The 27,986-nt window shown below is 45.1% G+C and overlaps 3 protein-coding genes and 1 long non-coding RNA gene across 6 annotated transcripts; 1 reads left to right on the plus strand and 3 right to left on the minus strand.

The window, feature by feature from the left end:
• Window positions 1-1,277: 1,277 nt before the first annotated feature.
• Window positions 1,278-22,502, minus strand: LOC130524326 (paxillin-like). 3 transcript variants are annotated; one of them, XM_057030357.1, is made up of 11 exons: window positions 22,273-22,500; window positions 10,666-10,826; window positions 10,390-10,475; window positions 10,045-10,184; window positions 9,755-9,950; window positions 9,514-9,661; window positions 5,256-5,414; window positions 4,888-5,061; window positions 4,032-4,113; window positions 3,747-3,895; window positions 1,278-3,658 (listed from the first exon to the last, which is right to left on the minus strand). In XM_057030357.1, the coding sequence occupies exons 1-11, from the start codon at window positions 22,283-22,285 to the stop codon at window positions 3,392-3,394; spliced, it is 1,575 nt and encodes a 524-aa protein (XP_056886337.1). In that variant the 5' UTR covers window positions 22,286-22,500; the 3' UTR covers window positions 1,278-3,391. The 3 variants fall into 3 exon arrangements, with proteins under 3 accessions (XP_056886337.1, XP_056886335.1, XP_056886336.1); XM_057030355.1 differs by lacking the exons at window positions 1,278-3,658; window positions 3,747-3,895; window positions 4,032-4,113; window positions 4,888-5,061; window positions 5,256-5,414 and adding an exon at window positions 7,848-9,041 and having other exon boundaries at window positions 22,273-22,502; XM_057030356.1 differs by lacking the exons at window positions 1,278-3,658; window positions 3,747-3,895; window positions 4,032-4,113; ... (1 more) ...; window positions 5,256-5,414; window positions 22,273-22,500 and adding exons at window positions 7,848-9,041; window positions 12,514-12,695.
• On the minus strand, window positions 6,243-6,971 carry LOC130524328 (uncharacterized). Its single transcript, XM_057030359.1, has 2 exons — window positions 6,744-6,971; window positions 6,243-6,599 (listed from the first exon to the last, which is right to left on the minus strand). The coding sequence occupies exons 1-2, from the start codon at window positions 6,969-6,971 to the stop codon at window positions 6,243-6,245; spliced, it is 585 nt and encodes a 194-aa protein (XP_056886339.1).
• On the plus strand, window positions 21,077-27,656 carry LOC130524331 (uncharacterized). The gene is made up of 2 exons (XR_008950103.1): window positions 21,077-21,800; window positions 27,265-27,656. It is a non-coding gene; the product is annotated as an uncharacterized LOC130524331 (long non-coding RNA).
• Window positions 25,969-27,978, minus strand: myl2a (myosin, light chain 2a, regulatory, cardiac, slow). The gene is made up of 7 exons (XM_057030360.1): window positions 27,824-27,978; window positions 27,414-27,506; window positions 26,975-27,050; window positions 26,777-26,881; window positions 26,598-26,676; window positions 26,480-26,528; window positions 25,969-26,330 (listed from the first exon to the last, which is right to left on the minus strand). The coding sequence occupies exons 1-7, from the start codon at window positions 27,824-27,826 to the stop codon at window positions 26,226-26,228; spliced, it is 510 nt and encodes a 169-aa protein (XP_056886340.1). The 5' UTR covers window positions 27,827-27,978; the 3' UTR covers window positions 25,969-26,225.
• Between the last annotated feature and the right edge of the window lie 8 nt (window positions 27,979-27,986).

The following is a 27,986-nucleotide window of genomic DNA, read 5'->3' on the forward strand; positions in this document are numbered from 1 at the left end:
TGTAATTTGCCCTACATTGGAACCTATGAAACTATTTCTGCTGTGATCCAGTTTAAAAACCTCGCATCACTTTCCCTTCATGTAATAACATGGGGAATTCCGTTTTCAAAGATAAGGTGCATACTTGCTTCCTTGCCCAAGCTGAAGCATCTTGCGCTTCACGTGTCTTTTCCAAGAAGCAGCAGAGATGACTTTGACGTCAGTGAACCAAACGCATCCCAGCTGACAAGTTTGGAACTTTTTGCCATGAGTTATCCATTACCAGAGAATGCAATGAAACTGATGCCGAAACTGAAACGTTTAACAATGTACAACAAGGATGGGCCTCAGGAAAGGCCAGGAAATCGGCCTCAGAGTGTCATGAGTAAATGGCTGAGCGACCTTCATGAACTGTCCACGTTGGTCATTGTTGAGGGTCCACTTGTAAAGGAATATGTGGCCTCCATTCCAGCCACGTTGATGGATCTGACACTGCGTATATCAAAGTTTTCCCTAGAGGACATGGCAGCTGTAGCAGCACAGACACCGAATTTACAGCGTCTGCACTTGGACACCTGGCCTTCACACCTGGGAGTCAATGTATCTCAGATCCCAAAACTGTTTCCGAAGCTCAAAAGGCTCGCGATTCGCTTTGCACACGTCCCCGAAAAAAACTTCTTAGACCTTCACCAACTACAGGATCTGGAAATCTTGGAGATTCTCGACAGCCATCCAGATCTTCCTGTGCTCGTTCAAAGGCTCAGAATCCTGACAAGATACAGACTTCGGGTGTTAATCCCTCCCTACCAGAGAGATGTGTTGTCCTGCCTTTGTGTTTCTGGGATGTATTGCTAATGAATCCAAAGACCAAACAGTTTTGCACTTCAGTGTTACTTAACTCTCTGGTAGAAGTGAATGGAGTTCAGCTGGTGCTGCTGGCAGCAGCCTTGCAACCTTTTCTGGTGCCTTTTTTATGTGATTTCCAAGAGCATTTAATACATTATAGAATATTAAAAGTCTATGCAACGCAATGGTAAAAGTACTTTGCTGTTTTGTGATTTCTGAATGCTGTTATAATTGTAATGAGCTGCTTGTGAGAGGTAATCCGATTAGGTTCATTATCTCTTCCTGTATGTTTCTTACGTCTCGGAGGTTTGTGAGGGGTAGTATATTCATGCAGTTGTTTAAATGATCTGATTTTGTAAATTGTCCATTCTGCTAAACATTTTTCCAAGTCAATAATCTTATTTTTGGATAAGCACAGATGTCAATTGCAAAATAAATATTAAAAGACCACATTTGATGAATGCCAGAAATAAAGTATTTATTTGCAGCAATTAAGATATCCAGGTTTACACCAAAATAAACAAAACATGGCTCATATTTAAATGGTAAATGGTCACAGAAACGTCTCCATTTATAAAGCAAGGTTTAGTTATTAAATTCTTATTTTATATTCTATTAAAGCAAATCTTTGAGCAGTTAAACATGGGTCAAAATTGCTACGTCCTGTTAATCTGATGCTGTTCTGTCTGCTGAGTGTAGTTCTTCCTTGGCTTGTCTAATACAGTGTAAACGTTTGTGTCTGGAGTCACGATGCACGTAGCAAACTCCACAGTGTATAAGACCTTATTGCACTGACACGTTTGGCACTAGAGGAAAACTTCTGTGGACACCGATCAGTCCCGGCACACCGAGTGATCAAAAATTCAACCTGACAAATCACAAAAGCAACTCCAGTTAAGGTAAAAATCAGTCACTACGAAGATTTGGACAGAAGTTTGACACCAGGTTTGTTTAAAGATGATTTCTGACCAGCCAACACACCCAGCAGGAGTGAAGAATCAAACCTTTTAAATACTTTCTCTGAGTTGAATTCCTAAAATGGGAAGGTGCCATTAGCACCTCTTTTTGCATAGTAATGAGCATTAACGTATATTTCTGTCAACAGAGTTAAACGATTTTAAGCCTCCAATCAGTTGTAATATGTACATAAATTCACAAAAGAAAGAAAAATGCAGTTTATTGTGCATTAATATATTGTGTTGGAACACAGCAGTAGGATAATAAAATTCCTGTGGGCTTTAACTCTCGGGATCGCCGGTACATTTAATTCATATATAAATCGTTTTCACCATTACCGAATTATTCAAATGTGTAGCAGAAAAAAAGATCACTGCAACAGGAAAAACAAAATCAATGGCGTGAATGGTGAATGTAACCTACTCTGAGAACCTTTCATGGTGCAAGTAGAAAAATAAGCAGTAGATAACATCTGAACCACAGAGAAATGCGCCTCGGGACAGACCCGTCCAGAGGCCGGCCTGCTGCGCCGGTGTGCCTGTGTGCACGTACGTTCTCTTGGTTGTTGGTGCCACGATAGTTTCCAAAAATAGAAAAATACATATTTTTCAGGCCAAGCACGGCACATCTGACACTGTAAAACTGTCCAAGTCAACTCTCCATGGTCCATGCAATCAAGCACCCGTCTCATATCTGCATAAACCACCATTTGCTGCAGGGTTTCGCCCTGTGATGGGGCAGTAAGAACAGGGCTCCATGTGACCCTTATGCTTAGAAATGCTCACACACAGGGGCTACAAGTTGTGTTCAATATAAGAAGGAAACTCCAAATAAAACTCAGAAGTCTAGCAGAGGGTGGAGAGGACAGGATTAAAACCCCACTGACACACTGGGTGAACATGCACTCTGGAGGCATTTACCACCAATTATTCACGATCAGGGAGGAGACCAGGGCTTCACAAAACATCTCTGATGGTCTCGGGTTTTTCAACGAGTTGAATGATGGCTCAACCGCCCACAAATCCGCGATCGCGGTCTATTTTTGACATGACTGTATCATGATACCGTTGCCTTGTCGTGTTCTGATGCGCGTGATCAAATATATTTAAAAATGTTGTGCTCGGTCAAGCACTTGCAAACAGCTTTAATGGAAAATATGAAGTCCAAAAAGTATACTGATCCACTACACCACTGACAACTGATGGCACTAACATGGAGTCACAATGAGCACACCACATCACAAATACCATTCTGGAACAGCTCCAGAGGACGCACCCACAATCTGCTGCTCAGATACCGTCTTCAGGACCTGTTCACTTTTGGCAGCATGAGAGGGACAGGTAATATGGATTCTGCGGGTGATTGATTGCTACATACACACTAAAACAGACTCTGTGGCTTTTCTGTGGCGCCTTTCCGACTGACGGCCATTTATTTGTGCAGCTTCAGCCTAACCGACCGTTGACTTAAGTCTCCACCACAGAATTTAATGACAACATTATGGGACTCAAAATGTTGGCCCGAACGGAACTGACATCCCTTGTGAGGATCCCACATTAAGAAAAAACACACACACACACACACACACACACACACACAAAGACACCGCCTAGCTGAAGAGTTTAACAAAGCAGCTCTGGCAGTAGGGCTTATCATTCTGCTCCTTAAATGTGCCTTTGTTCAGCTGCTTGAGGCAGAAAGCACACACAAAGTGTTCGGGGTGGAACTTCTTGCCCATGGCTGTGATGCAGCGGCCTGTGATGGGCTTCTGGCAGCCGGAGCACAGGGAGCCGCGCTGCTCGTGGTAGTGCGACTCGCAATAGGGCTGGCCATCGTGATCAAAGAAGCTGCCGTTGATGAATGGTGTGAAACACTCCTAAAAGAATCAGAAAAAGTTGCAGAATTCATGGCGATGGGTTAAGGAAGGAGTGCCGGTGCATTAGTGGCAGATCCGAGCGGCTCACCCTGCAGACGAAGCATTCGGGATGCCACAGTGAGTTGAGAGCAGAGATGTAGTTCTCCAGGATGGCGCGGGCACAGCCGCCACATTTAGGGGCAAACATGTCAAAGTAGTCCTTTCTGCAGTACGCCTTTCCATCCTTCTCATGGAACCCTTCAGGTCAACAGACACAAAAAGGCTCGTTTAGTATGAAGCAACCAACTCAGCCCAGCAAACATGTATGCTCTACTACCCAATAAACACACAACGCGCCAACACATTTCAGTCACAGTTCTGTTTGGGTCCGTACCTTCTACTCCAAAAAAGGATCCACACTGAGCACAGAAAAAGTGTTCTGGATGCCACGTCTTGTCCAGAGCAGTCACGACTTTCTGTGAAACCAGAGCAATCCAAAAAGATGTGTGAGAAAGAGTTCATTTCTTCCCTGATGTTCATTAACAGATTAAAGTCAGAAACCAGGAGAGGGCAGACAAGATCTGCAGAGGTTGCGGGGGAGGTACTGGAATGCTGTGACATCATGTTTTTCAGCCCTGATAGTTTTCCTAAGCAACACTAACTGAACGTTTAGTGATTACAGGCACAAATTTGTGCTGCTCACATAAAATTAACTAAAACAATCAGGATATCCATGCTTGCACCATAGATTTTCTTCAACACCCCTCCTCCTTTTTAAATGTTACAAGCGATTCTTGTTCCTGCCACCAGGCGGCGCAGTGCACCAATTCAGATCTAAAATTCCAAGAGGAATGGAACGATTTTAATTTTAAAACAATCCAGCAGCTATATATAACATTTCTTAACAATTATAAAGAAAGACTCAGAAACAAATGGTGAACAAGAGAGCAATGCCCACACAGGTTTTCTCTCTATAGGTGGATGCAGGACGTGCCCCATTTGGTTCTGGTGTGTGTTAACGTCTACAGGTGCCTGTGATGATAATGCTGAGTGTTCACACATGAGAAAGGACAACAACGGCGAGTAATGGGGCATGATTGAACACGAGACGACTGCTAATTTGATTGCCAAAGTCTGCTTAACAAATGAACAGTGATTTTTCCATTAAGGGTTTATAGGTTATGAATAAATAAACATTCCCCACGGTATATAAGTGTATGAGGATGCTGGCGTTAGTGTGCATTACTAACATCCAGTATAGGCCCATTACAGTAGTGGCACCGGGGTGAAAACAGGTTGTGGTAGTCCTTCTCGCAGTATGGCTGCCCGTCCCGCTCAAAGAAGTTCTTGGAGCCGATCTCCTCCTGACAGTGGGTGCAAACAAAGTGCTCGGGGTGCCACGTTCTGCCCATGGCAGTCACCACCTGTTTTGGAGACAGAGCATGTTATCGCGTGCAGAACTCTTGGGTGATCCTCTAACGTAAGCTGCTGCTCATCAAGATACAATGAGTCAGTTTATTAAGTCCAAATTGGAAAAAATCATGCTGGTTTGCACAAATGAGCTGGAATGCTTGATCTAAAATGATGCCAGTGGTAGACTTCGGTTTCAAAATTTCACCTGTCCAACGATGGGTTTCTTGCATGCTCCACAGACTCCTTTAGCAACAGTCTGGACTCCAAGTCTATTGAGATCTGACTGCAGGCTTCCTAGCATGTTATCCAGTTTGTTCGATGGTTTTGGAGGACCAGTGGGGGAGACTTTTCCCTGGGACTGGATCTGATGGAGAGAAAAAAGGACCACAGTGTCATCAGTACAAGATGCAGACAGATGAAGGCTGGGAGAAGACCAGAACAGACCTCCTAGAGCCAATATATTAGAGAAGTTTGTCATTGAGTTCTTAAATCACAAGCAAGTGTTGTTTTACTTTTAATGACATATCTACTGACCTCTAATCTTTTAAAGCAACTTTATGGAGCCATCTGAAATAACAGCTTCAAAATCATTCTAATGGTTCAAGGACTTGATAGTGCTGAATAGCAGAGCTGGCTGGCTAAAGCTAACCACAGGAAGAGAGCACCAGGTCCTCACAGAAATCCAGGAAATATTTTCTCCCCAAAGTCCATGGTGCAACAGAGTTGTAAAGGTGACTCGTACTCAAAAAACATCCAGTCCACTGGGAGGAGCTATAATTGCAGTGGTAAATGTGCTGTCGCGTGGCAGATCACATTTCAGTAGCACTGGAAGCCTCTCATTCCTGAGCATGACAGGACAGTTAGTGTGAAAGGAGCATGGGGGTTATGCTTCTCTTGCCTCTAAGCTCCTAAATTCTCCGCTGCCCTCTGAACGCACAGTCCTCGGCGCCATCACATGTCAGATTTAGCAAGGGGGCTCATTCCCTGAAGTCTAAATGTCAGCATCGCTCATAACTAGAACAGACTGGATCCCGGACAAAGGGGCTACTTGCTAAACTCGGTAGCAACAGAAGAAAATCGAAAATAGAGCCGACGACAAGACAAAGTACCTTTCATATGACGGAAAGGGGCCTGCTGGGATTTGCATTCCCATCGTCACACTCAAACAACAGTTTAACATGTGTGTACGAGACTAATAAGGAGGAAAGCTGAACCGTGCCTGCAGTGGTGGGAAGGAGGGATCAAACTCGGTCTGACAACCCACTGATACAAAGACCTTAGGAGGCGGAGGTGGGGTGATGGGCTTGGGAGCGGGACTAGGTGATGGAGAGGGCTGGGCAGGTGGAGGTGTGGGTTCCCTGGGAGGAGGCGTGGGCTCCATGGGTGGTGGTGGAGGTGAAGGTTCACGAGGAGGGGGAGGGGTCAGAGGGGGAGGAGGTAGTGGCGGAGGGGTCTGCTTGATCGGGGGTGGCTTTTTGGGGGGTGGGGGAGACTGTGGAGCAGGGAGGATTTTTCTCTGAGGGACAGGAGATTCTGGAGGGAGAACAATCTAGGGAAAGAATGAACAGAGGACACAGCAAAGAGACGAGAGGAGACAGATAATATAGGAAAACAGAGGTTAGAATGAAGGAAAAGAAAGTTTTGAAAATGTTCAAATACGGCGGGGCTCCCGGGGTGCACTTCTCTAGTCTACCTTAGCCACAGCAGTGTCGGCACCTTCTTCTCGTTTTCGCTGTGGATTGGACACAACGATGACCCCCTCTGTCAGCCAGTCCTCTGGCTTTCGCTTACGCCGCGCGTTTAGCTCCGTTCGTCCAATTCCCAGCTTCCCCTGCAGTTCCTCGATGAGTCGGTCTTGCGAGTTGCTCTTATTCACAATGATCGGCCCCATTTTACGTCGCAACATTCCCTCTCTGTACATCGGATGCACGTTCGAGGTTTCTTTGGTACGGCGGATAACTGACTTAAGCTGGAAAGTAGATGATATACGGAGGCGTTGGAAGCTGGGGTTGAGTCATTCGCCAGAAAAGTCCGTGATGCCTCAGAAGCACAAGCAAAACAGACCCAAGACAACAGGCCTCAATCAAAATCCCCAAGAACGGGCGCCAGCAAATACCTTCATGGAAATACTGTGCAGCTCTGTGAGGCTGGTCATTCTATTTACTGGCAAAACATTTCACAACTTTCCATTACAGCTCTCATCAAGTCCACTTCAAGCTACTCCGATGTCTGGGCATGCTGAATAACTGAACACAAACACGGGAAATCCAAAAAATGCTCTCAGACGAGTGTGTGCCAAAGACAAAGACTGAAGGGGCAACATCCTTTGCTTGTACAGAAGATACAGTCATGCCAGATGTGTGCATTAGCAAAAACCACCGTCACAATGTCCCGACATAAATAGTGATTTTTTTTTGAGGGGATAGCATCCAATTCAATAGTTTTGGCAAACATGACAGACCAGGCCCCCGTGACTAGTACAGAGCAATCTCATCTGAGGCAAGTATCAGCAAATCTTTCCTGCAAAGCTTTCGACATCAGCAACGGGGGAGCAATTATGCAACTGCTGTGCAATAACACATCATGCAACACACCGCAAACACAGAGGAAGCCCTCGATTTCAAAGGCATTGTGTTTTCGGACACATCTGTGTGCATGGCTATGGGCCACTCTCCCAAATTAAGCTTGTTCAGTAACTTGAGATGCACAATGGTGGACCAAATTATATAAAGAGTCAGAGGTGGGTAATATTTGAGCTAGATGGACTAATAATGGAAAGGCCAAAGTAGGTGCGAGAGCCTCCAACTTTATGTCAAGGCTTATTTTGGGAGAGTCAAAGCGATTGTCCTACTTGGCCAGAGGCCGTGAGTCGCTCGACGGCGGAGGGCTGCTGCATTGGCAAATCCAGTGTTGCGTCTGGTGTTCCGGGACAGGTGGAGGGGGTGAAACACTCATCCATCCAGCTGGACTCTGTCATGGGTGTCAGGGTTCCTTCGCGACTGAAATCAGGATAAAATCCGTCTTCCTCATCCCAAGCTCTGTCTTCATCGCCAGAGATCACAGAGACAGGTGGCTGGTTCTCACTCAAGCTTGTGGAATCAGCGCTTAGAAGTTTGCCTAAGGCTTGATCCAATAATGGATCCCTGCGTGGCCATGTTAGGTCTAAAACCTCACTTCCCTGCTTGTATGAAGGAGGGGAAGTGGGGCTTTTTGAACGTACAACCACCGGCTGAACAGGTGACGCCGTGGGACTGTTGATGCCTGTGAATGTGTATGTTTTTCTGGTGACCATAGCTGGACTTCTGACTACAGGTTCACTGTTGGGATCAGCTACAGGACTCGGGGGCCTTGGTTGCAGAACTGGCCCAGTATTCTTAGTCAGTGTTTCTGGACTAGGATCGTTGGGTTCAAATGCTGAATTTGAGACATTTGGTATCGACACTGGATCAGAAATCTTTGGAACTGGACTTGATAGTCTTGGTAGTGGCACTGGACTGGCACTCTTGGGAACCGTGTCTGGACCAGCATTGTTTGGTATGGTTACGGAACTCCGGACATCTGAGGCTGGAACTGGACTGATGTCTTTGGGAATTGGACTGGGGCTCTTTGGAGTAAGCACTGGACTGGAAGGTTTGGGTACCGTAGTAGAGCCCTCTTCAGTGCTAATTGAGTGACAAGGTGGCTTTATAGTGTGAGACACACTGAAGCTTTCCACATGGAAAACCTCAGAGACAACACTTCTGCCGTCATCTACTTTATGCAACTCTGAGTGCTGAAAACTCCTGGATGATGTAACCTCTACGGAGGAACTACTTGATTTGAGTGCTGAACAGCCATCTTCATCTATGTGGAGTTCCAAAGGAAGGGAGGCACTGATGGGAGTATTCTCTAAAGCTTTATTAGGCTCTGTTGACGGGATAGTTGGTGCTTGGTCAACTGGTAAACTGGAGAACTCCACAGAGTCCTGATTGACTGACAACTGAGAACCAGACTGAATGGTTTGTGTAATGTAAAGATACAAAATCCAAAGGAAGACAAGACAAACAGTAGCAGAGAGAAGAGAAAGAGACACTTTGAGGAGACGTCCCGAGGGTTTTGTTACACGCAAATAATAGCAGGAGTCTACGACAACTTGAGCCTAATACTTCTCAAGGTGCCTAAAATACAAGGGGAAATTTGAAAATGCAAGTTGGACGCAAGTTAGTACTACTAGATATGATTTAACATGTTTTAGAGATAAAAAAATATATATATATTCTATTTGATGTTGCAAATATAGATGTAAATGCGTGCTGATGGTGCAAAACTGTATAACTATAATTAAGCCATGCATGGCACAGCTTTACCCAAACGTCTTTGCATTTCATGGGAATTAGTTGCTATTTCAAAAATAAAAGCAGGTTGAGTTTAATACGACCCATCACAGGTATATCGATGTGACTGCTTCACTGAAAGCTACTCACGTTACTCTGGACTTTGAAGTCAGACAGGGACGCCATGAGCTCATCCAGCTCTCGTGTGGCAGAGGAGGCAGACATTCTGGCCTGTTGCTGCGTGGAAGTTTCCTCTGGTGCATCTGCTTGTCCGTCCAGCACAGCCAACGGTGGAGGTCTAAAATAAGAGGAGCGGATACCCAAACTACCTTTATGGACACCACTGGCAGATGTTAATGTGAAGGTCCTTATTAAGGGACTTGCTGCTTACATTGGTGAGGGAACAGAACTTTCAAGCTCATCCAAAAGGCTCTCTACACTTGGCCGTGCGTCCTCGGTAACTCGGCCTGCTACTCCACGTTTGGGCTTCTCTAGTGTGGGTGGCGCCGTCTTGCCTGCAAAAGAAACGCCATTCTCCTGGATCTGGTGGATGATGCTGCTCGAAGGCAGTGGAGGAGCTGCTTCTTCTGTTACAAAACACACATTCCTTCCATCACTGCACCATTCACTGCACATCAGGTGAAGATATATTTACAGTAGTGATGGTAAAACGGCGTGCACCTTCTGTGGCAAAGGCAGGGGTGCTTTGCTGGACAGCGTTGAGCTCCAGCAGCAGGCGGTCTAGCTCAGACAGGTTGCTACCCAACGACGAGTTCATGGCAACGGCGCCAGAGTCGCTATTCTTCTGTTTATTGGGGAAACTGTACAGAGTTTAGATAGACGACATCAATATTTCAAAGCAACTAAAAGGCTCTATGGGTAAACATGGAATTTGTTAGATTACTGGCTCACAGATGAGTCAAAAACTCTACTTTACTGGTCAGTGAAGCAGGCCAATTGTTTATCCTTTAATGAAATATCTATATTTGGTGCAGCTGAGGCTGAGTTTTGTCATTTATTTATAACCTGTATACGTGGTCTTCTTCACCGATGGGTTGCGGTGGACTGCTGCTCTCTCTAGACCAGGGACTTTTCTGAGCTGAGCTGAATGACTGAGAAACAGAAGGTGGTAAGTTATGTTCAGTCTGTGTAGCTGTACAGGAGGATGCGAGTGTGCAGCTGTGTCATCCTCCTCACTCTTGGTAACTCAAGCCGGTTTTAATCTCAACAAGATGGTTTTAATCCCAACAAGGTTTTCACCTGGTTAAATAAAGCTTGTCCTAACAAAACCTGCAGATTTACCTCTGATTCATCGAGCCCGTTCTGTTCAGAGGAAGCCAGCGGGGAGATGTCCTGCTGGGTTTGACCTCCAACGGGGAAGGAGTACGCAGCGTCGTCAGACAGGAAGAGTGGACGCTTGGAAATGTGCGAGGTGGTGGACTCAAGGTCAGCCAACAAAGCGTCTACGGAAACATAAAACAAAGACTTCACATATTTGAATCGTCATGGCGATTCTAACATGACCATAACAAGACAGATCAGAGTGAAATACTTTGTAGCAGGTCATTTTTTAAAAATCTAAACACACTGTATAGTACTCGAAGCGCACGGTCTAATTTTAGATCATTTATTTCATTTGATACATTTCCAGAAAATACACCCACCACAATGCTGACAAAGTAACTGCATATTTTCATAATGCAAATATAATTTTACTTTTAATAACTCTAAAAGCAAAGAAGTTGACCCTTACACCCACAAATGAAACCAACTAAAGGGATTCAGGATGGGTTTGTTTCTGGTTCCTGGGAAACGATGAAATAACCTATCATAAAAGTCAAGTTGAGCATAAAGTACATGTAAAACAAACCATTAAACTGGACATAACACTGTCAGGTATTTTACTGTGTCCCTTCCAACACTACAATATTAAAAACATTTACTGGAGACATTTGGGGACATTTTAGAGGACCAGTTGGACCCCTGTCAGTGTCAGACGTATCTGCCAAACAGCACCGCACACATGCAACTCATCGCCAGTCACACACGGATTAAACCATTACAGCTCATTTCGCAACCACGACAACAGTCGAAAAAGTTGAATCATGCAGGTCGTCACGGCCACTCCTTTGGTTAATCATTGACCCTCGTCTGCACAGTCTAACACGTCTTCGGACTAACAGCCACTCTGGTACGCAAATAGGTCACGCATGCTCGCGTTTACTGTTCAAACACCAACAATTACCATTTCCGAAGGATCACAGGCCAAAAACAACCGTTAATATAGAGGTCCAATGCAGAAGGTAGTGGGCTCACCATATTAAGGGGGATTCAGTGAAGAACACAGACTCTGAGTACCTGCGCGTCTATTTGCATGCTCACTCACCACAGCAGTTTTTAGTTTCTCCTGCAGGGTTTCAAACCTAAAACAACAAAACCTTCAATTTATTAAACTTCTGTGAGAACTGTATCTGGTAATGTAAGGCAGAGAATCAGCTTATTCTATTATATATGAACCCTCCAGCCTTCCTAAAATCACAGAACACCGTTTACACCACAGATCTCTACAACCGTTGACAGCAATGCCCAGAGCAGTGGCAGTCACTCCCTTACAGACATAATTACACAACGAGGACACTGACCCTCAAATAATTTAAGGTTTGGCATCTTGCTCAAGGACAATATGACAGGTAGACTGCTAGGGTTACTGAAAAGAAATAACTGCTTAGACATTGTTAATTCCCCAGCACATAATTCATAAAACAGGGAAGAAACCTTGATAGGATCAAAACAGAATTTTGAATTTCAAGGAAGGGTTTCCGAACGTTGTTAAATTAATTCACCTTAAAATATTGTGAAAAAAAACTGGAAATCTGAAAAGCCAGGAAGCATGTAGAGCTAAGTTAATATGAGGGTCAGAGGTAACCCTTAGAAAGAAAGGAGATAAGTGGGAGATGGAAAAATGAGTAAAGGAAGAGGAAAAGCAAAACTATCTGCTGGGCAGGAACTGCTTTTCTTAACTCTACCATCAGCAGAGGAGGGGGGTAAGAGGCTGGGGGTACAACCGTTGACTGTCTATAGAACAGCAGAAATGTGATTTGAGGGTGTGGAGAGGGAGGAAAAGAGCTAGAGGAAAAGATCTTAACTCACGCAAACGATGAATGAAGGAGGATCCTCCTGGGGCGCTCTGACCACGATACAGGAGATGTAAGCGACACAGAAATGAGGAAAGTCGAGAGCAATGACGCTTTCATCGACTGAGGCATGCCCCACGGAGGGAGTGGTATCACAAAGGTATATAAAGGTACCAAACGCTCCTCCTCCACACTGTCTGTCAGCAAACACACCGCTAACACAATAAATGATGAATGGCGTAACGTTTGCCTGCAACATTTCCCACCAGGCACGGGGATCAACACCTGATCCACCCGATCAAACGTCGCACGGACATAGAAAGCGTGATTGACATGCTTGTGATGGTGAGCTGGACAGAGAAGCCCAAACACATTCCACAGAGCTTCATTGTGTCGGGACAGATACGGCGCAGAATGCCATTTACAGAACAGCACTCCAAAACTGCCAGGTACATTCAGAATAACAGTATCTGTTCCATTCCGGGAGAAGGGGAAGTTACCAAAATTGTGAACACACACCAAAGTTTCCTGTTTAAAAAGGGACAAGCTGTGAATTTTACTGTGCAACAATTCCCACCATAAGGGCGTCCACAGCACAGCGTCACGGGGTGAAAAGTGCTTTTAGAAAATTCAGAGTCGACAGTTTGTGTCGAGTGCGTTTAATTAGACTGTAATGCGAACAGCCTGTCACACCGACGACTATGATTTTTGCAGATGACACTTTAAAGAGTTCCTTGCCGAGGTCACAAAAGTGGCGTCGCTAACACACAGATTTCATCAGATGCTTCTCTGAAAGAGCCCATGAATCAAATGTTGGCACATCTCTGCCTCATATCTGTCAGAACAAAGCATTACTGCAGCTGGTGGAGACCTCAGTCAACAGATGTTAGTCCAGATGGTTTACACAAGAGATTTTAATCAAATGACTTCTTGAAGTGAACTGGCTTTAACCCCGTTATAAAGAATCTGCAGCTTCAGAATAGAACTCCACCAGCTAAGCTGCGTTACATACGCTGAAATCTGCAGGATAGGCTTAAAATTTGAGATTTTTTGCATCAAAATCAAACTTAAAGTACTCTGTTGAAGTTGAAGTCCTCCGAAAACATCAGAGTCAGCATGAGCTGCAATTAAAATACAGAATTTAGCACCATCAAGGGCTGAAGCTGCGTGCTCGGCATGCTGTGGCCCATCCGCAGGCTTCATAAACACACAGAGGTGTGTCAGCTTCCCCTGCCAAGGGAACATACCATGACAAGACTGTTCAGAGCACAGACTAGCTCCCCACTGACCAAAAATGGAACTACAATGAAATGAGGAACTTAGAAGAGTCGTCCAAGTGTTTATCTGAATAGGAAAGAGAAGCAAGAGGTTTAAAAGTACATTTGAAGTGTATCGTTATGGAACGAATGTGGAACAAGACAAAAAAAAAGAGGATCACAAATTCATTCCACATTCACAATATCTTCATTTACCCCCTTGTAAACCAGTAAAAAAGCACCAGCATTCTTTTGGATTCCATGTCACCAGCGCTAAATCTGACATGGCAGCGCACAGCTTGACGGCAAGGAATGGCACTGGGAGTGACGAGAGAGATGGCGAGTGAAACCAGGAGTTGTGTGTATGTGTGGAGCAGCAGGCAAATCCTCTGAGGCAAGAATGTGGGTTGATGCAGATTAAGGAGCCTCCCTTCCTCCCTGATGAATGGTGTGCATTTTAATTACACCAACGCCGCTCCACATGTGGCTTATTACACGAAAGAGTGAGAGAGAGAGAGAAACGGGGCTTGAGGACTGTGGCGGCAGAGGAAGGGATTAAAACCTTGACGCAAAATGGAATTCTAAGGAGGGGGTACGCAGGGAAAACATGTAAACATGAAGAGTGAGGCAGCAAACAGAGGAGACGGTGGTAAAGCAGGAGCAAATCAAAGAAACATTTGGATGGACTAGAGACAGGGCCATTGTTTAAAGTCACTCTTGCAATTACAAGACAATCAAATCACAGCTGTTTATTCGTGCTGGTAGCTGCTTATGAGGAGTGACTGTAGATCCTTCAGTGGCCTGAAGGGGGTGCTGTTGAGTCGCACATTAAAAGGTAGCTCCTGGCCCCTTTCTCCTAAAGCCTGGTTCAGCCTACAGAGCAGGCTTTATCTGCATGCTCCCTACATGCCTAGACATTGACCAAAATACGAGTTGACGCAAACCGAATGTATATCAGTAGTCATACGGTCAGTGCAGCACACATGCCCTGCTCTGTACCCACACCAATGCCCTGCATCTCTCGAGGCTCAGACCTCCCCCCCCTCGCTTTCTGAAATGTTCTGAAAGGTTCTGAAAGGTGCAAGCTTGCTGATGTGAATTCCTAACGTGCTACAGCTCGTCTTGAAAACCCAAGATAAACAAAAAGAGAAGAAGAGAAATATGTGCTGCACCAGCTGGATCGGACAGAGTGATAAGACAGAGGCCGATAAAGTGAAAAAAATCTGAAGGTTCAAGAAAATATGTAAAGAAAAAAACCGCAAAAAAAAAACCAGCCCTCCACTATCATCCTGCCTGAGCAGCCACACAAAACAAGGGGACTTTCACATTTATGCAAGCTGACAGATCATCACCGAGATGATGAATCCCTCCGCTCAAGGACAACGTGGACCCATCCGTGCTCTTTCCTCCCCCCGTGGGATGGTGTTCTACAGCAGGCGAGCTGTGCTGGTTTTGATTTGGAGCGCTTGGATGGGCACACTGAATGAAATGACACCGCAAACACACAGGTACGACTGGGAGCCCAGCGACGCACACAGGTGCCTCTCGGCTACACTGCGCACATACCAGAGACACAGCGAGGCGTCTGGGCCCACTATAAATACATTTATGTCTGACCCTGACCTGGGGGTGAGGAGACATTCAGCGCCTGATGGATGGTCATACATCCCAGCAACAGCAGAACATTTCAGACCACCCAAACAGTCTATAGTGTGTACTGTAGACCGTTACATGAGCATTATTGACCCGTGCTGGCTGTCAGGAACAATGGAGCTCCACAACCACAGATGCTATTAAAAGAGAGATGGAACCACAAACAACCCCTGCAATTAACTCGCAAAATAAAAGCGCTTACCCAGCATCCTTTGCTCCACACAAAAACGATTACGACTACTGTTCAGACGTCTGAAATGGGATGTGAATTGGGATTAAGGACGCACAAACGTAGAAATTCACATTTGCCATCATAAAGTTACGTCAAATCGATGAAAACCTAAATAGCAGCAGCGTCCTGAGGTGGAGGCTCTGCTGGTGGTTAGGTTGTTGGTGCATGAGCTCATCCTTCTGACTTTAATTACTGCCTTCGTTGAACGTTCCCCACCGTCACTTCCTGTCAGCAGTTTCCAGATCAAGACCAAAGCAAAATGGAGGGCAAAAAAAAGAGGTAAATCATCTACACATTCCATTTAAACCCTTCATTAATTAGATCTTTATGAGTTAACAGTCTTTCTTCACACACCAAACAGGCAGAATGAGGAACCTGCATGTGAGGCTGCTAATGAGTCACGTTTATTTATCCCTCGTTAGGACGATGCTCATTAGAAAACCTTACCTTTGATCTCCAGACAGGAGAGTCATTTCCCTAATCTGAACTAAATTAAGCAATGCCTCAATCTTATTTCATTAGTCATTAGGGGTTATCCATTTTTAATAAGCACTGGAACCCAAAAGGCTTCTAACGAGGATGGAGGATCAGTTAAAGAATAGCAGTTGCAGACCTGTGGTCTCATCAACATTCATTTCCTCTCAAGATAACACATTTTCTATATAGTAATGAAAGTTTGACCTCAAACACAAATAGAAACTGAAGCGTGCAGCCATCAAGTGGGGCTAATATACCCTCCTCATGTTGCAGACTGAGCCAATAATCCCTCAACAGGCTTGAATTGAAGAGTAATTTATAATCTAGAAGACATTAATCTCACTTTAAATGGTTTCTTCTTCCACATTTACAGGTGTGAGGCTGAATTTACAGAGATGGAGGTGAATCAAACAATGGTACGGAGTCAGATCACTTTTAAATTTGTATTCTTTTCCATGTTTTCTAGGCAAAATAACCGCAAACATCCATTAAAGGATTTCAAATGCGTAAACACCAGCTGACAAACACCCCAGAAAACAGTGAGATGGCAAAGTCGCCACCCTCTTCCCACGCTGCTTCCCCTCACGTCTCGTCTTTCCCACTGCCCACGGTGAAAGTCCTAAAGAGGAAACCTGCAATATTTTGTGGGTGCAAAGGTTTTGCTGTGGCTTATCCTGTCGGCCCTGTGGTTATTTTAAGGATCCGTGTGCTCCCACCAGTTGTGAAAGCATTTCAGCCCTCGCTCAGCAGTTCTCTCACACTTCTGAGGAGAGCTACAGAGCCTACACATGCTGGGAAATTACTTCTGATATTAAATAATAACCCACGCCACCGATGGTCACTAATGTTTTGAACCAAAAACAAACTGGTTTTACCCAAATGATTAACTTTCAAAAAAGATCTTTAACTTGTGTGCCACTTAGGTGCTAAAACCACATCCTATGTGTGAGGGCCGGAGAGGCCGGTCGATGGTTTCCCCTGATTCTGCTGATTCTCTCTGTTTTATGGGTTGAAGTAGGTCACGGCGCTAGAAACAAGCTGCTCTTTGTGACCCTCCGCCGGGGCGACTTCACACAAAAGAGGATGTGGGAGAGGGTTGATGAGCTCAACATCACAGGCCAAATGGTTCCATGGAGAAATGGTGACTCAGGTGGTCGTGGTTGAAAGATCTTCTCTGTTTAAATCAAAAAAGCTCCCAGTACTTCTCCGTAGAGGTACCCTGGTGACCCAAAGCTGTCTTTAGCTACAGTTGCTTCCTTGGCTGCTGAATGATTCTCTCTAATAAACCACATCAGTGAAGTCACACCCCCCCCACCGACACACACACACACACACACCCCTGCTCACATGCTAACTCAATTCTCTTCATTGTAGTTGCTTTCCAAGAACCGCCGTATTTGGGCGCTACATTAAACAAAAGTACAGCATTTACACGGGCTGCACAAACGTTTCTCCTAAATTTAAACTGAAATGTGAACAAAAGGAAGAATGTGATGATTTCTTAATGTTGCAGCTATGATTTGGCCAGTTTGGGAGCAAAAGAAGCCTGGAGTTGCCCTAAGCAACCATCATAAGTGCCACTTTCAGTCAACAATGGCTCCTTTCATCTCCACATACAGGTTTGGAACACGGGCACGTGTTGTATTTTAGCGTCGGGACACTCTAATATGCGTGGGCTGCTGCCTAAAGCTGTTACAGATGTAGATCTTCATCTGCTGAGCTCGACGTTGGGTGACACAAATAGCCGGGTGCATCAAAAAGGGGTCATGAGGTGACTTCAATGGACCAAACATCCCTCCGGAAGGTTGTTTACTCTCAAAACAGTGCTGCTGGAATGGAGGTCATCTGAAATAGAACCATTCAAGGCACCAGAATGTACAGGAGCAAAGACTTGCACCCAAAATTCTTGAATTTATACCACCAGAGCGCCTTAATTTAAATGGAAAAGCTGGAAAAAAAACTCCATTAAATCTTAATTTCTTCTTAAAATGAAGCCCACAAAATAAATGCAGGAAAAAAATATGACAAAAAGCAAAACAGACCCCCTCATCAAAAAAAAGAACACACCATGTGCACAAGTTCCTATGACAAAAGTGATGTTTGTGGTGTCTTAACAAGCTACTCTGATGGTTGGGGGGGACATCTACACAGAAGAAGAACACAGAAGTCACAGAGGGCACTTCCTGTCGTTAAACATGCATCAGCCAGCAAAAACATGACTGGCACACGCGCCGAACCAAAAATCCCATTTTATTGCAATTCTCATGGGTCTAACTTTTGTGTTTTTTGGCAGCTTCGACACAAACCGCAGCTCAGTAGCAGCACAACCCATCCGGCCGGCAGGATGCTGTCGCGGAGGGTTTCGCCCATGAGAGAAGGCAGAGCGCCCGAGCGTGGGGCCGTCACTGTTTAGTCAGCTTCCCCTCTGTGCTGTCTGTTCACACTAGTGGCTTCTGATGGGGTGCGTGCACCAGGGGATGAGATGGCGTGCGTGAGCGTCAACACCATATGTTTCAGAGCCCCGCAGCGTTCGCTGTTTAAAGTCTAACAGATGGACGAGTGCTGGAGGAGATACAAGAAATTCGCTCCCTCTTTGAGACGCTACAAAGACTCTGGATGCATGTGCAGCCACGAGGGAGCTGACATTTATTGTTGAGTTATCCCCGAGCTGCAGGGGGCTGCAGTTCCACCTCGGAACGTTCACCAGGAAGCTTTAGGGGTCTGTGCTCCCCACTGGAGGGAGTATGGCCTCGTTTTTCCATATGCATTCCTCATCAAAGCCTTAATTACATACAGTGCGCTATTAAACAAATTTGATAAAGGCTAAAAATGATGCATCGAGCAATTTGTGAGCAACACAAGGGTGGCTTTCAGTTCCTGCTACAAAAGAACCAAAAGTAACCTGTGTCAGTAGAACAGATGCTTCCACGTATGTGAGAATGAAGCTAATTAGCATGTAGCAGTGCAGCATAATCACAGTACGAACACGTGAAAGATACATATCACAATAAATATTACATGGACCTTTGCCATACATCTGCATATCATCGCAGGCATTTGACCAATCGGACGGGGTTCTGCCGCTGTAGTCTTTAAAGTATAATGCACGTGTGATGCTCAGAAGGATTTAGTTAGCAAGATAAATGCCGCAGAAAATATGAAAGAGGCGCTGCAGGCCAAACTTCAGCATAGTTGCAGAGTATATACTGTAATTACCGTGAATCATACATGCTCTCAGCACGCAGCAGTGTTATTACATCCTTTTTTCTGATATATATGCATTTCTAAGAGATGAAACTATTTATCGAAGCAGCTATGTGACTAAAAAAGGGGAACTGTTAGAAAATGGCCAGAGAGACACTAACATTCCTTTTACAGTTAAATAGAGAACATGACAAATACTCACATTACCTGTCAGCACTGATGTTTCTAGTACGCGAACAATAACTCAGGCTAAATTTAGACACGGTTGCATATGCAGTGAACATCAGAACTCAAAAAAACACACCCACGCACCCACTCCAAGGGTTCCATTTCTAACAGATGCTGACAGGACCAGAGGGGATCACTCCACTTCAAATGATGCTACAAAGGCAGAAATGGGGGGGGGGGGGGGGAGAAAGCGGAAAACAGGTCTGATATTTGTAGAAATCAGCATCAAACACTGGCAGGAACTGAGGCTCAGAGTCCGTAAAGCGGAGTTAACTTTGCGGGAAGTGTTTGACATTCATGTCTTGTTGGAGCAGGCCCAGATCAGTGGAGCGAAAAGAAGTCCCCGGCAGCCCTGATAACCGGTGGGAGGGGTCGATCAAAGTTTGCTGCAGAACACACCTTAACCGAGAACAAACGCGCTAACCATTACACCGGAAAATGTTACCACTGGCTGGAATTGCCAAGTCCAATCTGCCCCCCCCCTGCAAATCCAGTGTAAATAGATTGCAGCCTGCAGCTTTTTTGGCAGTTTACCACCAAATGGTGGGTTGGGGGGGGGGGGGGAGAGAGACGCCTGGGCTGTGCCTTGTTAAAGGAGGATACACTCTGGCTGCGGCACAAAGATGTGCATGTGGCGCTGTTCCACTCCGATGCCCCGCATGCGAGGAGCGCCGGTCCGGTCCGGAAGAAAGCGCCGGCAAATTGAGCGTGTACACAACTGGGGAAAACAGCCCCCCCACTCTAAAGGAGAGGAACCTGCCGGTGGCGGCGGGCGCTTGATGGAGAGAGAAGAGGAGAGATATCTGCCGGCCAGTGGAGGGTTTCTAGGTGTTGCTGGCTCAGCGTGTCAGGACTCCTCTGCTAAAAATACACGGAGGTTTTTGTTATCCTCTCGGGGGGGCGGGGGGGGTCTGAGGTGGAGGGCTTCCTTAAGTGCCTCACTTCTCCGGGCGGAGATTCCTGGGAGGCGCAGCTGAGGTTTAAGACTCCCACACCAACATCACCAACAACAACACACCCTATGAGGGTGGGGGCGCTCTGCCATATGATTCGGTGGATTCACGCAGCATTTTTGGAAATATTGTGCTATCGCTAATGCATTAATGCATTAATGCATTAATGCATTAGCGATAGCACATGAGCAGACACACACCATGGATCCTCCTCTAACTGGAAGACACTTTCTCTTTCACACAAACATCAATACAAGTCCCGGCTAAAATGACAGATTTTTACAACTGCACAACACGGTAATAACACGGGCTTGTGCAACGGGCTTTTTTTAAGCAGCTACTTTAAGAAAACCCCTGGCCCACGAAAGCTGAGAAGGGGCTCCATAAATGTTGACTGGATATATAATAACCAACATTCTCGGTGCGTCCGCACCCTCACAGGCGCAACGTCCTCGCTGCGGCCTCGGATTCTGGAAAAATGGCCACAAATCCAGGTCTCCCACTGTGGATTAAACGAGTATGAAATTACGTTTTAATGTGTCCCTTTAATACGCAGCGAGGAATCAGCTGGAGATCCCTCCTGTCTGGTATGAGAATGATATAACACACACGGAGGGGGACACATAGGGGTTTTATCTCTGCGTCCACCTGCTGCTAACAGAGCTGGAGCTCCGAAGGCTTTTAGATATTCATCATTTCTGGGTTTATGAAGCTTGTTTTTTTGGCCTCCAATGAACCTGACGCTGTCTCACACACACACGCACGCACACACAGATGCTAAACATAACTGAACAGTTGCTAGGGTGAAAGTCAAAGCCTTTTAAAACTGTCAGAAATGGGCGCAAACAATACGAATCTTTACAAAACCCTGCAAGATACAACCCAGTTCGTAATGAAGCTGCACACCTGCCAACGCTGGGATGTCTGGAGAACCTGCCACACTGATGTCAACACACAAAAAGTGATGCATGCAGTTATAAACTTCAGGAGGAGACTGTTAAAAGAGGAGGACTGGGTTCTTTGAGTGCATCGGTGACATTGCGCTGAGCTCTCCAAACCCTCCGTGTCATCACAACCTGCCCTCAAGCGGTACATTTTCTCCTGTCACCAACTGTGTCCTAATTCAAAGAGACAGAGCAGCTCTTCTGGGTTCATACAGCCCTGTGACCATCAGCCAAAGCTGGATTTCAGGACGAGATAAGTGGAATGGAGGCGTTAAATGGGATTACAGAGGATGCAATTAGCTAGCACTACTCAACCTGCATCACCCCCAGGTAATGGGAACTGCAGAGGAGCATGGGTGAGTAATAACTGGTGGTGAAATCTGTATAAATGTACTACTTTTGAGCATGAAAAAGTTAAAGGAGCCCTGCTCCAGCCTATTGTGTTCCGTTAATTGGCGTATAGGAACTATGAGGCGTTCTCGTTGCCCACCGCTGACCAACCGAGGTGTTTCCGTGCTTTTCCAGCCAAATTTGATTGGCTAATTTCGTCAGGAAAAGCATTAATTGGGCTAATTACGGCGACGAGTCGGAATCCGGTGATTTCGTCAATCCGCGGGGCCTTTCGGGACAAGTAATGTCGCGGTGGTCTCAGTAGAACCTGTTTAACTTCACCTTCCCGTTCCGAGTGCGCCCAAAAAAGCGCATTTGTGACTAAAATCAACACAAAGGCGATCACTGGGGCGAACTCGCTCCGCGGCCGGGGTCGCCACGCTGCGCTAAAACACTCCCGCGCCGTGGAAGTGTTGCGTTCACGGCGGGCGAACTTACCTAAATCATCCATGTTGGCCGGAAATCGTTTCAAGGAGCCGGACCAGAACGTCTCCGTCGACCGCAGCAGCAGCAGCTGGTTTAGCTCCCCGGTCGCCAAACTCTAACCTCAGATCTCCCTCGTTGACGGTGATCAAGTTTTCAAGTTCCCGTGCTGGCTCGACCAACCCCAAACACACTTACAAGCACACACACTTACCCTCCTACCCTCCTGCCCCCCGGCGTTACCATCCACTTCCAGCCCTGCCTTCCTGCCTGCCTACATACGAGGACCGGCGACACCTAGCGGCAGCGCCCGGAACTGCACAAACCTGCGCCGCACTTTATTCTGCGTAGAAATACTGTAAAGTAGGCTACTAATTTATTCCCAAACGGAAAAATAGCCATTGTATTATATGTAACAGACCACAAACAATCACTTGTGTTAAAGGCAAAAAAAACCCAGGCAAAATAGCAAGTCGTTGCTTTTTGAAAACGTGCACTACAGAGCTTCACAAAAGTGATGCTACTACAAGTAGCTAATATTTCTAGAGACTTTCCGTATAAAAGTCAGTCTGTTGCAAACTCATTCGCCTGCAGCAGCGCCGGCTATAGGCGGACAACATCATCATTCAATTATGTTGCAGCTGCATTTCATAAATTATGTCAGCAAAGTATTTGGCATCCTATTATTGGTAATAAATAAAGTGCAACAGTTGTTTTTAGTTTGGCATTTTACTACATTGAGACCAGATGCAAGTTGGTTAGTTTAATAGATTGTTGTTAATGCTAAAGATTTTTCTTTTGTTTTTTAAACAGATGGGGATAGTGCATTTTTGAAAAATTTGTAACATGTAGCACATATTTAGTTCATAGCAAAGGGCTTTCTTTAACTGGACCGATATGCATGATGGTAAAGTGAACACAAGATGGTCCAGCAGAGGAGAGCATTAAGGCTAACATCAGCAAAACCTCAACACGCTGATGTTATGGTGACGTAAAAAACAGTGAGGATGAGCATGAATGAATAAAAAGAAAAAGGAGCACAAATGTGGGGAGCAGAAGAGATCTGAGCTCTGTGGTGCAGAAGAAAAGGGCAGAAAATCATGAAGGTGATTATTAAATTTAGCATTTAAAGAATTTAAACCTACACTATATCAAGATTTTTTTCAATATAAATCAGGTTGTCAGGGAGGACGAGAAGGAAAGGACAGCTGGAAAAGGCTTTGGACCTCCCCCCCAAAATAACTCAAAGTGGATTGTTATAACTTTAATACAAGATCATGCTGGGGAAGGACGGATGTGTCAGCTCTGGGTCATGATAAATGTGCTGTAAATTTCACCGGTTGGGCAGGAAATGTTATCGGAGGGGAAATAAATGAGCGACGGTGCAACAAGGCCGACAGAGGATGGAGCAGCGGGAATACGTAGTCCTGAGGGAACCGGGTGATGGTTTACAGATATGAGAACTGACTTTAAAATGGTTGTAAATTGAAGCAGAAAGCAATGAACCTTTGCTCGCTGGCCTGAAATTACTGGCCTTTCTCACTAAAGGGGGAAAAAAAATCATCAATTGCTTTTTAATGGCCAATACAGACTAAACGTTCATAGAAATGTAATTAAATTACAGTGAAATTTCATTGTCAGCAGCAATAGCTGCGACCTCGGCGCATTAATAAAGGGCCATATTGGTTTGACCTTTTTGTAACAACCCTGCAGGGATTTACACGATGCGCAGGGAAAAATTACAGGATTTGATGGGGGCCTTTCACAGCACATACATGCTTATGAGTTGTTTATCACTGAAACTGTTATTATTCTTCCGTTTCTGGTGTACAGGGGATTTTATATTTCGATTTTATTGGTTAATCGCATGTATTACTGTGTTTGAATGACCACTAAGGGGCGTTCGTGCGTCAATTTTCCACAGTCATGTAATAAGAAATTATACCTGAAAATATAAAAAAGACTCCGATTTGAATGACTCACCGGGTCCATCTACATTACAGGAATGACGCACAGTCAGAAATTAATTTAAAAAATAAATCTCTACAGGGTGTTTTGGTGGGAGGCATTACTGTTTCTTCCTCTCTATAAATGTGAGGGTGGAATCACCTTGTTGAGGAATGGTATTTTAAGGCAAAGTTTTCAGTTTGAGACCTTTATTTCATCTCAGGCCCACTTCATGCTCTGCAGCCACCATGCTTGCTTCATGTATAAGTCCATTATTGCTTTTTCCTTCTAATTAATGCTGTAATTGCTCAGACAAGACAAAGACTTTTGAAAGCTGACTGACATTAATTGACTGCATTTATTTACGTCTAAATGGATTCTTAGGAAAACCTTTTCTGCTCCACATATATAAGTGTCATTTAAACAAACAGCAGGGAAAATTGTGCCAGTATTTATGTATAAATATAAAGGAAAACACATTTTTAGAAAGGTTTTCATTGAAAGTAGATCATTAGATTTCCCTGTGTGGTGACAGAGCCCTGTTTTTGCTCTTATAAAGCTGAGATCACAGGGACACAAGGTTTGTACCAGACAATCTGTTGCTAGGAAACAGCATGGATCTAACTTTACTTCCAACAATCTGACTGTGGACTATAGAGAATATGTGATCTTTCCCATCTTGAGATACAAAATATACAGATAATTCTGTGTACTTCAAGACAAGGCAGGAGAATTCTTTAGCCCCCTGGTCTGGCCAGATCTGTTTTTGGGGGGTTAATTTGCTATAGAGGTTTGTAGGTGTCAGCAGGAGACTATTGACAGCATAAGTCAGGCACAGGCAGGCCCCAAAGACTTGTTTAATGGTGATAATGGAAGACTCCATGTCTTTGTTGGGAATGTTAGAGCTGATTTCATTCAAGTATGTTTAGTAGTTGCAATGTTCCGGTGTTTGTCAAAGATGTTATATACAGCCACAGAGCACCCACTCTCAGGAGTAGAACACGTATAACAACATGAGTGTGATGTCCTGTGATCATAAATCATTTCACATTGAATGTATTTCCAGTCTTCTATTGGTTAAACCTGAGTTCCAAACTGGACAATCCAAATAGAAACCAGTGCACCCATTCCTAAATTAAGTGGGTTTCAGGGGTAACGTGCACCTAACACGTGCAGTAAGCTACTACATTTGCATAGTAAAGGTTAATGGGTGCCAAAGCAGAGAAGATCCAACATTTATCATCAGGTTCAACTATTGTTGTAAAAATACAGCACTCACCCACAAGCACCCCCCCCCCCCCCCCCCCCCCACCCCACCCCTTCCCCATGTTAAATCAGGACAAATGATGTGAGCCTGAATGCCTCAGTTGATCTGAGCTTTTCACCATTCCCAGAATGTCCCACGTTAACAGTCAATACTTTAGGCCCCAACCCAGTTGGATCAATGAGGGATTTAATTACCAGAGCCAAGGTCTGGCAGGTGGCGTGGACGGACCGCTCAGTGTCGTCCTATTGTGCCCAGAGACTAGAGTTACAGTGCTGCCATCATGGAGGGACCAAAATAACAGCAGAGCATTTCTTCACTAAAGCCCCCAGTTAATGTGTTTCAGTAGCAAAACACATTAACACACACAAACGTCACAGATATTTCCAACTGATCTCGGGGGATACAGGGGACCACCAGCTGTGCATTCACACCCTAAGTTGGATACAAAAGGTGAGCCGGTGAGACAGACTTTCCAGAAATAAACCCCCAAAGACGAGTTTGGCTTCTCTCAAAACTTTATTTCACCATGTTCAGACTGCAGCAGCTTTGAGTGTATAAAAGTATCATCAGCTGTTGAAGAGGGTTGGCTGTGTTTGAGCTCTTGAACGTCCGTTTGTGAGGCCTGGAGGAGAAACCTCTGCTCTGACATTCTTGTGTTCAGGAGTGAGAACTGTGCAGAGAGAATGCAGCCAACAAAAATACACCAGCTTCCATTATGAATCTTCCCCAGGGCACAAAAAGCCACAAAATAAAATCACTCCTGGTCTTTTTCCTCTCCGTGAGTGATGATGTGAACCAGGTTCTTGTAGTCCAGGTTTCCAGCCACATCTGGGGGGAAGGCAGTGAACATCTGATCCATCTGAGCAGTGACAAAGGGACAGAGTTTAACAACATGTCTGTCAGCATTAAAGCAGCTCTTTGTGGACACACATAAGAATAAACTGGTAGATGATGATGATGAGGATGATGAGGATGATGATGAGGATGATGATGATGATGATGATGTACCTCTTCTTTAGAGAACCGATCTGCTTGTGTTGTCAACATCTGTGTGACGCTGAGAAACAGAATCCTAATTATTAGAATCCAGCACTGTGTAATGATTTAAGAGAGCTGAGCCACTCACTAGTCCTTCCTCAAGACTCCTTTTCCCTCTGGGTCAAACACCTTAAAGGCATTGAGAATGGTTTCCTCTGGATCAGCACCTGGATACAAGAAGCCCGTCAGATCCAGACCCATGCGTGTGCAGAATAAGAACCGGTTTCAGTTTTCCAGGTATTTACAGTCCACATTTATGCGCTTCACCTTTCAGCTTCTCGCCAAACATAGTTAGGAAGACTGTGAAATTGATGGGACCAGGAGCCTCCTTCAGCATCTCGTCCAGCTCCTCCTGTTTGACATTGAGACGTCCTGTTGGGGCACGCAGACAAGACAAGCCATCAATGTTTTAAAACCAAAAGAAAAACAATTTTTTTAAAAAAAGAAACGCTCTCAAATACTGACCGAGAGCAGCAAAAGTGTCCCTCAAATCATTCTTGTCAATGAAGCCATCTCTGTTCTGGTCCATGATGGTGAAGGCCTACAAGAGACCACATTTTAAGATAACAAAGACAATTATTCCCTCCATAATTTATGTGTTCTCTTTATAGGCCATCTGGAATTGTATTTATATGTGCCCCCCCCCCCCTCCTCTCCCAGGATTTAACCCAGCATGCTCTGCAGTCTAATAATCTCTGATGACACTAGCTGGACGTCTGAATTTCATACCAGCAATTCCACATGTCTCTCCGCAGCCAGAGAGGAGGCCGGGACGGAGACAGGTGGACATACTGCCGCGATAAAGGGAAGAATATGAGCGGGACCACGGAGGACGCTGGGACGGGTGGATGGAAAAACGCGTAACACGCGCAGCAGCACAAAAATTCAGCCGAGGGGCTCTCACCTCTTTAAACTCCTGGATCTGCGCCTGCTCAAACATGGAGAACACGTTCGAGTTGGCTCCCTCCGCCGTCCTCCTCTTGGCTTTCTTGGGGGCCTTTTGGGACAAATGATGCAGACATACAATTGATCCACCTTTAAGCAAATCTGGTGTCAAAAACAGTCCGGTGGGCAAAAATGTAGAAAAACAGGTTGATTTTATTTAAACTTCAGGTACTTTATTAAAGCCAATAACTGGGAAAATGTACATGGTTGAAAAATAGCCCATCATTGCATCATTATTTACTCCTTACAGGAAACGTTGCACATAGCTGAATGGTTATCAGTGTAGGAAAAATCACTGCAAGGTTAGTGGATTCACAAATAAGCACTGGTAAAACAATTTTTAATAAAGTGCCACTCATGCAGGCTTACCATGGCTGGGCAGCTGGGAGGTCAGTCCACCAACGGTACCAGTGAACAATGGGGAGATTGTGGGAAGCCTTTTGTAATCCCAACCCTTGGCTCTACTGGATGATATTTATAAACTATGTCCAGTTTAGGAAGTGGCAGGTAAATGATGCGTCGTAGGGCATAC

Source organism: Takifugu flavidus, chromosome 4 (assembly GCF_003711565.1).
Source record: "Takifugu flavidus isolate HTHZ2018 chromosome 4, ASM371156v2, whole genome shotgun sequence".
NCBI lineage: Eukaryota > Metazoa > Chordata > Actinopteri > Tetraodontiformes > Tetraodontidae > Takifugu > Takifugu flavidus.